Genomic DNA, 12,043 nt, shown 5'->3' on the forward strand with positions numbered 1-12,043 from the left:
CGGTTTGGGCTTTGGGTGGCAAAGCCTTCATCCAATCAGGATGAGAGGGGCCTTCCTCCAATCATGATCGAGTGGGGCGGGCACATGCTGTTTGTCTGTTGTACTTCCCCCACTGTAGAGCGTGTGCATGTGCACATCTTGTTACCGGGTGTACCGGGTATTTTTCCAAATCACCCAAATCACTGAATGCTCCTTTAAAGCTTTATTTTGTGTACGCAAGCGTACGCTGAAGAAGGCTCTCGGGCCGAAACGTCCTTACTGTTGTTTGCTGCTGGGGGGAAACAACGTGAGTGCTGGTATTCCTTTATATAGCCTGTATCTTCCAGAACCGTGCACCCATGACATTATGAAGTGGAATTACTCAACCGAGTGCTTGCTTTTGCTTTCTTCTTCAAGGTACGAGTTTGTCCATAATGTGTTTCAAATATAATGTTTGCCAGATAATCACTGTTTACTTTATTCATACATTTTCCCTTAAAAAACCCACACTATCCACATGTTTCACATAGATTTAATAGCTAAATAGTTACTGTATCGATTTCAAATCGTTGAATCGTACCGTGTCGCCAAAGAACCAATATCGTCCGCATATCGTATCGTCAACCATATATCGTGATATGTATCGTATGGATGTTAATTAAAATGTATTGTCCCTAAAGTGCTTTCACATTCTTGAGTGTGTGGCCCAAGTGGAATATTTCATGATTTTGCAACACCTGCCTTACTATTGCCATTGGCGTAATGATGCTGGTGGGACACTGTCATGTCATTCGTCAGATGTGTAATTTCTGGCAATGATTCTCAATTTCAATGACTCCAAGTGTGATAACTTGATAAGCATTATTAGGCTATACAGACCCACACTCTTCTATACACTGTAAAAACCCTCTGAGTTCATTTAACACTGATTTATACACCTATACAAATTGAACCAAATTGATAAAGCAAAGCAAAGCAAAGTTCTTTGTTTACCCAGGGTGAATGGACTAAGCTCGAGGAACTTGTTTACAGCCAGACCCTGCTCATAGAACATTTCATGGTAGGGGTGCAATGCCTTGCTCAAGGGCACTTCAGCGGTGGTAATTTGAACGTGCCGGTCCGGGGATTCGAACTGGCGACCTTCCGATAACAAGACCGCTCCGCAAACCGTTCGGCCACCGCTGCCCATATAAGGTTCCCCAGACAGACCCCATGTTAATAAACCAGAGTCTTTAGGTATGTGTACAAAGAACCACTTAACCCATCTATCCTGCTACTCATAGGACAAACTGCCATCCATCTGTCAACACATGGCCACGCTGATCAGTATCAGGATATCACTGCAGTATCAGTTTAAAATGTTCCACTTTGGCAATCAAACTACGTCCTGTACGTACCAGCTGACGACCTTCATTACGCCACAGGAACAAGCTGGAACGTGGTGACACGCATGGGCATGCTGATGCTACTAGATAGGCCTAGTCATTGCAAGCTAAGGGCTGGTATACAGTAGCTGGAAGATGGACCACACGGTGGCACTGCAAGCTGGATTGTCATCTATGACTATGTTCTCAAACAGCAAGATGCACACACACACACACACACACACACACACCATTGGGGTTGTTTTCATTTTCTCTTGAATGAAACCCCCTTTTTAGCCCCCCACTCACTGCCTCTGGTCTCGGGTAGCACTACCACCATTCCTACCTACACACCTTTGATGGCAAATCTGAATCATAGTATGATAACAGCAATAAGCCTACTCGTTTTGCAAGCATATAACCACAAGTGCAATTGTGCAAACCTATCTTAAAAATGGTTTACTTCAGAAGATGTGACATGGGCACAGGCCGGAAACCTCAAGTTAGTTTCATATCAGTCACATGGGGACCTGCGTTTCCTCCAATACTGGTAGATTTAGACAGATACTGCCCCATTCTCAATACAGTCATTTACACACGGTATACTTTCACTTCTTCTCAAGCGCATGTGATATTACATTATTTTGTAAAAAAAAAAGCAGCCCACATCATGCCACTCTGCCATCATGTAGGCCTAATCCTAATTAGGCCTACAATCCTAATTCGCTCCTATGCCACCAAAATGTGGAACGCCCTACCAACAGTCATTAAGACATGCAATTCCCTTGACTCCTTCAAAACCGCTCTCAAAGGGCACCTACGGGTGGCTGCAATTCGAAACTGGCCCCGTAAAATCTGAATCCCCCCCCACTGCCCCCCCCCCCCTTTTCCCTCACTTTATATGTTTATTTTCCCTTTTTACCTCCATTATGATGAATTCCTGTTCTGTTCTTTGTCTATATAGAAGTGTCTATTTGTACGTCTCTAAATGTTTTGATGAATTGAACATGGTGGACCCTCTTGTAAACAAGTGTAATGCTTAATTGGGTCGTCCACTCACAGTTAACAGCCTTTGTATTGAGTTTGTGCTTGAAATGTACTGTAATTCTGCAAACTGTTAATAAATATTTCAATAAAAAGACAAATCAATCAATCAATCAAATCGTTTTTGTTTTATTTCATTTCATCATTAGACAGAGAGTGGTGGGTTCAGTCAGTCTGTTTCAACAGCCCCCCCTCTCCCTCTCTTGTACACATTGCTGACTACAGTTTACTGACCGACCGGCAATGTGGTTTTCTCTTCAGGTAGTAAAAATGGAGTCAACCCCATATAGGAGGAAAAGATGGGACCTCCCCATGGATTGCTCTTGAACGACCTCTCTCACATCATTACAGAATCAGTCACCCGGAATAAAAACCCCTCTCTCTCTCTCTCTCTCTCTCTCTCTCTCATTCTCTCCTTCAGATGATGCCCACCTCCTCACACATATCATCACTATACAGTTCCATTTCCTCTGTCACTAATGTGACTGGAATAGATTTGAATCAAACTGTGTGAATGATGGAACTGCTACGTTCCGTTAAAGGGCAAGGTGGGGGCTCCAGCAGGCATTGGAAGAGTGATATTCCGATATTGAAGTTTGAACCGCATAACCAGTAGGGAATTTGTTGATTTTTAAAAGGCGCATGCGGTCCAAAGGGAGCACCCCAGCTGCCCCTGTAGCAGAGTGGCTCAGAGCCTGATGGCCTCAAAAGTCTAATATCTCCCCCGGTCCAGAGGGATATATCCCTTTGGTCTAGTGGTTAAGATTTCTCACTTTCACACGGCGGGAGGCCCGAGTTCGAATCCCGGGCGTTACATTGGTGCCGTGACCCGGATCGGGTTTCCCCGTGGGAGGAGTGGCTCAGAGCCTCTGCCTGATGGCCTCAAAAATCGAATATCTCCCCCAATCCAGAGTCCCTTTGGTCTAGTGGTTAAGATGTTGGACTTTCACCCGAATCCCGGGCGTCACAACACTCCCAATTAACATAAGAACATTGTTGCATTTTAACCATAACTGACATGACAGTGACAAAAGTAGTCACATAAGTAGTCTAGGGGTCCCTATAGAAAAAAACACTTTAACATCCTATACAGGCTGTTTAAAAATAGCGGATGTACAAGCTTAGCCCAACACTTATAGAACTTTGCGATGCAACACATTGTGAGCTTATCTTGAAAAAGTGTGAAAAATGTGGCATATTTTGGTAACATTTTAACATCGTAAATCTGGTCCCTCGCACAAAACATTTTCAGCACACCCTCTCTGAAAAGGCTGTATATGGTTGGCACGTTGTGCAGCCATATAGCCTACATATTATTAATATATTAATATATTATTTGGAGGTTGTGCAAAAATTGTGCAAAAAAAGAAGAAAAAATGATTTTATAGCCTAATTATAGCACTTAAAGTTAGTTCATGTCAGAATAAACTAATCTCAGAAAAACTTGAACATTACTGAAAATAAACATGGAATATTTCCAATTATAACCACATTACAATGTCAGAGAATGAACATAGATTGTAGTCAGTTTACTATGGAAGTGTTGTTTACAACCTGAAACATTTGAATTAACATAAGAAAAACTTGTATTGATCGCCAGACATTCAGGTGTCATAGTAGCAACAGCAGTGATAATTAAACACAGGAGTGGTACAGGTAAGAGTTAGAGTCAAAAACCAAACAACAATTGGTTGCAATAATGGCGTGGCTTCACTGTACAACGTCAATACTTGGAAGCCAGTCTGAAGCAGTGTGGAACTCCATATTTGGGTATATTTGATGACAAGAATAGCAAATTACTAGGTGTCAGTGGTGGGCAGTAAATAAGTAGGGACAAAATGTAGGAAGATGTTCCTCTTTCCACTGTATGGGTGACACTCATAAGAAGTCACTTTGCAACTCATTAAGTCACATTACAGCTCATAATGATGAAACATTCATGAGTGAGATAATGTTTTAAATTATCATCTTTTGTCAGTGTCTTAACCCATAATTCTAAGCAAATCTATTTGTCTGTCATGCACAGTGACATGCTGAATAATAATTCTGAATGCTGATGTTGGCCTAAGATTAGCCTACACCTCTGTCAAGATGCTGACTCACATTGACAAACACAGATACTGTATTTTTCCATCAATACAGAGTGATTCACTCATCTTCACTACAGTCATCTACATAATTATGTGTCATTACTGTGCATGATAAATAAATTGGTCTTATTGTCAAATAATATTAACACAGTCCATGTGTCTCTTGCTCAAACCATTTTTACAACCGGAAGGAAATCAGATAGTAGTAATCATTGCACATCTATTTCTCACGTCTGTTTCCATTAAAAAAAAAACTGTAACAGATGCTCATTCCATTTATCAGCACATATTGCAAACAAAACTCTACATTTCCAACACACAATACAAAAGAGATTAATTTGTAATTATGACCATACAAACCGTGATGCGCTGTCAGCCTATCAGAGCCTAAGTCCCGGACCAATCATTATGCATTGTTAACTGATGAATCAAGCACCTAATACCATTAGGCTAAACGACCACATAGTCAACACATGTCACCCATATATCTGACTGGTGCACCACATTAAGCCTGATTTTTAGCTTGTAGATTGACTATTGTCGATGAAATAAGGTACTCTTACTTATTTCATACGTCATCATTAGTGCATGTTTTTGGGATGGGTCGCTGCTAATTACTTCACAGTATGTTATGTAGTTGCGTTATGGATGAAAGAGTAATGAGGAATTTAAAACTATATACCGGTAGGCATGCTCAGTGTGGACAGCCTTTCATAATACCCACATATAAAGTTACTTTAAAGAGAGATGTGAGAGTCTTTACAGTCGTAGAACGGTAGTGGTTTGTTTGTCTTGTGCGTGTGTGTGAAATGAACTTAACTGAATGACCTGAACTATGAAAACTGTGTTTTTTTCTTCTCATGAGCGCTATAGCCGTCAAGCAGAGGTCATCTTCTTCCTCAACAACTCTCCCACTCAATCACACATGGGTGACATCACTGGAGTTCCCCCCCTGGTGGAGATTCTCTTTTAAAAGAGCGCTCAGAGTATCATGCTCCTCAATCACTCCAACTGTCAGAGACATAAAGAGCATCCTTCATTAAGCCTCATAGACATTACTACCAGTGTTATTAAATTGTATACTCTCCAGTCTGTGAACAGCAGAGAACTGACACTTGGCTTGAAGTGGCCCTTGGACACCGTTTTGCTCATACTGAAAAAGACAAAGCGCTTCACAGCGATGAAAGGTGACACAGTGCTGTTGGACATGGCCCCCTGCACCGAGACAGAGGTTACTGTGACAAGGGAGCCGTCTACGCACAGCTGGAAGAGGACTGGAGCCCTTCTGACGATAACACTGTGTTTTGCTGCTGCTGCTGCTGTCATCTTCTTCACCGTTCACTACAAGGTAACACAAACAAGTCTCTGAAGGAGAATCAGAATCAGAATCACTCAGAATTGAAATCCCCACTTTCCTGAAATTAATCACTGTTTCTAAACCATTTGTTTCCCCTTTTTTCTTCTACTACAGAAGCTTCATGCTGTGGAAGCTGATGGTGAGGAGTTATTTTCTGACTTTTAATTTTCTATTAGTATGTTCATGTTATTATGCAATTGCAATTTTGGCAGATAGTGATCATGAAGTTGAGAAAAGTCAACCTGTCGAGCATGTTTCTAAATCTCTGTCTCTTCCTGTATAGATCTCCGCCACACATTGAGACAAATCTCTGGGAATGTAAGAGCTGCAATTCATTTAGACGGTAAGAATATACTACATATAATATTCAGAATAACAGAACAAGTTCAGCTGGGAATTAACCAACTGGAAAATACAAATTAGGCCAATTATTGTTTCTGAAGGTTCAAGTCAATGTACTACATTTGTATTTTTATTACAATGTCCAATCTCATTGTATAACTCAGATCCACATGAACATCTTCTACCCTTTGTCTTTTGTCCCATTCCAATAGGTGAATATAACAAAACCCTTGAAATACTGGAGTGGAAACAGGGGATGGACCAGTACCACGCTGAATTAGACCTAACATTAGACAATAATGAGATTGTGATCCCAAGACGAGGACTGTACTTTGTGTACAGTCAGGCCTCGTTCCGTGTCAGCTGCCACCTTGATCATGACAGCGCGGCAAGGAAGATGGTCCATGTGAGCAATGCGGTGAAGCTTTGCTCCGCTTCCTATAGGAACACTGAGGAATGCAAGAACTACGAGACCATACTGCACTCTGTCCGCACCGCCTGTGAAAAGAAGGTGAGCCACAACCCAAAAGCAGATGACAAGTGGTTCGGTTCTGTCTACATGGGGGCTGTGTTCAACCTCCACGAGGGAGACCGCCTCAAGACGGTCATGGACAACAAGTTCTTGCCTCTGCTGGACGACAAATCTGGGAACACCTTCTTCGGCGTGTTTGCCTTGTGATGACAAACAGCTGCTGATAATGTTGCAGATGGTGAGGCAGCTTTAATGAAGTATAAAGAGCATAGTGAAGGATTTAGACCCATAGGACATTAAATAGGATTCCATACTGTGGCGTCATATTGAAGCCAGATCTAGATATTCCATCACTACACCAGGTTTTATACCAACCCATGTTAACTGCGGCAGTTTGTCATTATTGAGTTGACTGTAGAATAATGTAGAATAATGTACAATAGTCTTGGTTCAAAAAAAAAATCGGAAATATGAAAAAGCTACTACTGTGGAAGGGTTATCATGTATTAATTTACTTGTATTGATCCTATAAACAATGTAATATAGGTATAGTTTGCCCACCAATTTTGGAGCTCTGGCTCATGGACTAAAAACCAAAAAGAACTGAACCGGTTCCCATTGGGAACCAACCGGTGGAAAAGGGGTCTGAGTGTGCCACTATTTTTTTAAAAATGAATGTACTTTTTTATGCATACGGTATTTCCTATTTATTTATTTATGTATTTATTTATTTGATTAATGTATTAATTTATTTATTAATGTATTTATTTATGTATTTATTTGCTTCCTTGTTTATTTATGTATTTATTTGCTTCCTTGTTTATTTATTGTATTATATTATTATATAGATTTTGTATGTTTTTGAGTTCAAAGTACAGTACGTTCTGACTATTTTGATGTACTGAATTTATTCACTTCTAATTTTATTCATTCAAATTTGCACTTTGTTCAGTTGTACGCTATTCATCTCTACTTTTAATTAATCATTTTGTTTTCATTCAAACCATTATTTATTCTCGAGGGACATTGAGGTTTCCCTCGTTTGCAGTGTCGTCGAGATACAGTACAACATAATACAAGTATACAACATTTTCAAAGCAATAAACAAAAACAACAAAACAGAACGGCAACATTTCCTCATTGTGTGATCTAATACATGTTTAAAAACAGCTGCAGACACTTGGGGGGTAAGTCTGCAATCTAGTTTAGTGAAGTCCTGCATGGGGAGCAGAACTGTTGTCATTGTCATGGTGCCTGTGGTGCTGTGATTGTTATTAGTATTGTATACAGTCTATTTATGACTCTGTGCTCCATAGCATGTTATTAGCATTGTATACTACTGTCTATAATATGAATCTGTGCTCCATAGCATGTTATTAGTATTGTATACTACTGTCTATTTATGACTCTGTGCTCATAGCATGTGAACACAGTCTTGAGTTAAATAAACGATGACGACGATGATGAAATCCTGACCAAACAAAACGTCAAACGTATATTTCGACATAACGTTACTTTTAGATGTATGACACTCAACAACAACTGTGCTAAACAAATAAAGGGCTAAAAATAAACCCTTTGAGAAGTTAAAATATGGCGAAAGGGATATGAGTCAAAAGGAGGAAGCAGTCTAGAGAGGAAGGCTTACAGTGAAAAAACAATAAAGGTGACAGGTAACGTCATGCATTGTGTGCGTCTGTGTGTGTGTGTGTGTGTGTGTGTGTGTGTGTGCGCGTGCTGGCCCTATACCTGTATCTACTGTATGACCATGAGTGAATGAGAAAAAAAAAGTATGTACAGTCTATTCAACAAAGAGTATATCAACTATATACTGTAGGTAAGGTGGATATGTATGCATGGTATAGTGTTGATAGACTGTAGAGTATATTAACCCTTAACAGCATGATGCTAAGGACATACACGTCCTCTCAATTAAAACCGCGGGGTGCCTCGGACATGTATCGTCTTTAGGTCCTTTTTTAATGATATTCATACATTCATTCAACTTTTATTTATTCTCGAAATCACACCGAGTAATCAAGCTCATTTTCAGTGTCGTCGAGTAATACAATCACATAGAAAAACATCACGATACATCAGAAGATCAGGAACATAAAAACAAAGAATACAACACAATACAAGGTATACATGTGAAATTACATAGGTTTACAAATAAAAAGCTAAAACAAATTTCAAATAAAAGCTAAAACAAATTTCAAATAAAAGCTAAAACAAATTTGTGGGGGTCTGTATGCTCACCAAGGTTTTAAAACGATGCAAGGGTACCAATGTGGTCAGTTTTAATGTTGTTTGTAGGTCATTCCATGTATTTGGGCCACATAAGCTAAAGGCAGATTTACCTATAGTTCAGAGTTAACTTTTGGTACCTTGAATTTGGGGGAAATTACTTGATCGGGTGTGGTATAAAACGGGATCGCTGAAATCCATTTTTTGACAGCGCCGGCCGTTGCTATAAGCAACGCCTTGATCAGCTCTCCCGGACATGTTTTGCGCAGCATGCGCAAAGCAAAGCAAAGTTCTTTGTTTACCCAGGGTGAATGGACTAAGCTCGAGATGCTCGTTTACAGCCAGACCCTGCTCATAGAACATTTCATGGTAGGGGTTCAATGCCTTGCTCAAGGGCACTTCAGCAGTGGTAATTTTAACGTGCCGGTCCGGGGATTCGAACTGGCGACCTTCCGATAACAAGACCACTCCGCAAACCGTTCGGCCACCGCTGCCCGCGCAGCCATTCACCTTGGTTTACGGGCCGACACAACATATGGCTGTCTCCGTATATGAAGATCACGACACAAACCCTGGATAGCCATACATGAGAAGACTGGATCATCACTATATCTGCATATGTGAAGCCGGCCAGCAACTCTACATCTGACCACAAGTCAACACATTGCATCACAACCTTGGGGGACCTGCACCGGTATTATGAAAATTCCATTTTTACATCAACCTAAATATAGAAAAGAATCCTCAAATTGCCCTCCCCAGAAAGAGGAAGAAACTTGAATAAAATGTTAGGAGAAATTCAGAGTTTGTGTCAATAGCATTGAGAAGCTATGTATAGACATGAACAGATAGTTTATCAGACAAGTAGACAGAGGACTTGAAAGTTATGCCATGGAGTGTGTGTGCACAGTTTGGCAGCGACCGGGCCAACGGAGCCAGAGATTAGCTGTACACGGACAGACGGACACAGGGACACACGGACAGGGTGCAAAACATACTCTCTCCCCATGCCTTCTATTATAATCCAGTAGGACTAGGGGTAACAATGGATTGCGACATAGGCTGAAAAGTGAACTGTTTATTTATTGCCTTTGATAAGGTAGAGTTCACATGCGATTACAAACAGTATAGTAACAGTATAGTAAGACTTGTACCCATTAGACAACCATGAAATGCCACAATAAAGGTTATGTTGAGGTTTAAACTGAAAACTAAGGATGTATGGGGAAACTCAGAGAAATGAGCAAAAGGGAACTGAGCCTACTCTAAAGTTAACAACAGATACTAACTGATGCTAACCAACATGAAAAAGAAAAGGTTACAGAAATGAGAACTAGGATAAACTCCCTACTCTAACCAACACCTAACCAAAAGAATAGCGGTTTACAAAAAGCAAGCTCCCATACTCCATTAACCTTAGCAGAATGTTTGCGTCTTACAAGCTCTCAGTGGCTTAACATAACATGTGTTCAACTCAAGATGAAGATGGCCTCGATACCCAGGCTTTCATTTCGTCTGCGCGAAAATGAATGAAGAGGGTATTTTACTGAGGACACACCAACACTTTAGTGGCCCAAAGTAGCAACCAACAACCCAAAGGCTCTGGACAGCATGCACCCACAGCTACTGCAAACTGTGACACACTGCCAGTGAGCACTTCTTATTCTTCTTCTTTTTGTTGTTTAACGGCGGTTGGCATCCAGTTTTTGGAGCATTACCGCCACCTTCTGACCCAAATTATGGATCAAATTTATAACTATAACTACCATATCAAAACACGACTAAAATAAAAAGGTTAATGTCCACCCATTGTGATCCCACCCCATCCCCTATTCCATTCAGTTACTCAGACCCTCAGGCACTGAGAAATCCTCCCTCAGCACACCGTCCAGATCTTGCCCAGTGACATCCACCACCCTCAAGAATCTTCTGGCTGCTTCCAGCACCATCTTTATTCTTTCCGACTTGCTTGAGATTTCGACAGCACAGTTTATCACCATAGCTATAAAAGCCAGGAACCGGGTCTTATCCATACATATGCAGATGCCATCATTGCCATGTCCATTTTCCCTTCCATCTTTTTCTGTTTCCCTCTTTTCATTGTGCTTCTCCACTCTCTTTACCACCTCTGCATAAGACATTTCTTTCATTTCTGCCTTCATCTTGTGTATCTTAACCTCCTTCACTTTCCTCGTACACTTCTCTGACCCAGCATAATGCTCTCCTCCACAGTGCATGCACTTTGCCTGTTCTTTCCCTTCACACTCTCCTTTACAGTTCTCTTTCCCACACCTCCCACATCTTTTCTTTCCCCTACACACAGATGCTACGTGCCCATACTCTTGGCAGCAATAGCATCTTAGTGGTGCTCTTTCAAAAAGCCTAACACGGAAGCTAGTGTACCCAACATATACACGATCTGGCAAAACATCACCCTGAAATGTCAGACAAACTGACGAGCTGTCCTCCCGTTTCCCCTCCCTGAATCGTGTCATCCTCCTTATCACACCAACTCCTTCAATATCCATATCCTCCGGCTTCATCGATAATGGCACGCCACTAATTACTCCCCTTGTTTTCTTTCCTCTCAGGTAAAAAGTATTCACTGAGCGATCATTAAAGTACATGATCTGTACTGCTTTCTCTGCTTGGTCTCGGTTCCTGCACTCAATCACCACCAAACCACTCCTAGTAATCCTCACAGCCTTCACCCTGCCAACCATTTCCTCCACAAACTTTCCCACCGCTTGAGGCTCACTAAAAAGCCCGTCGGTTTGTGTGTCCGAACTCATCCCGACCACATATCTTGCGATATCTTCGTCACTCTCTGAAACTCCTTCTTTCTTTCTTTTCTTTGTATTTCCATAAGCTCTTGGATCCTCAAAATCACTTCTTTCATCCTCTGATGATTCCTTCTCCGACTCCATGTCAAACCGACCGCCACCACTCCACATTCCTCCTCTTCCGGGGTCCGCCAGTGAGCACAGGTGCTAACACTTGTTTAAATAGTGGAGATGACGGGCAGGTGATTGGTCCAGGCTGGATTGGAGGTGAGGCGTAGCAACCGGTAGGTCTCCGCCCATGGCAACAGGACCTAGACTGAAAGCTGATATCAGTGTTCCACTCTCCAACCATGAATGCATAGGCA

The 12,043-nt window shown here is 41.4% G+C and overlaps 1 protein-coding gene across 1 annotated transcript; it reads left to right on the forward strand.

Moving 5' to 3' along the window:
- Positions 1-5,657: 5,657 nt before the first annotated feature.
- On the forward strand, positions 5,658-6,855 carry LOC306938100 (tumor necrosis factor-like; the record flags this gene model as incomplete). The annotated part of the gene is made up of 4 exons (XM_079522115.1): positions 5,658-5,825; positions 5,949-5,973; positions 6,118-6,177; positions 6,389-6,855. The coding sequence occupies 4 exons, from the start codon at positions 5,658-5,660 to the stop codon at positions 6,853-6,855; spliced, it is 720 nt and encodes a 239-aa protein (XP_079378241.1).
- Between the last annotated feature and the right edge of the window lie 5,188 nt (positions 6,856-12,043).

The sequence above is a fragment of the Electrona antarctica genome, assembly GCF_951216825.1.
Source record: "Electrona antarctica genome assembly, chromosome: 15".
Lineage (NCBI taxonomy): Eukaryota > Metazoa > Chordata > Actinopteri > Myctophiformes > Myctophidae > Electrona > Electrona antarctica.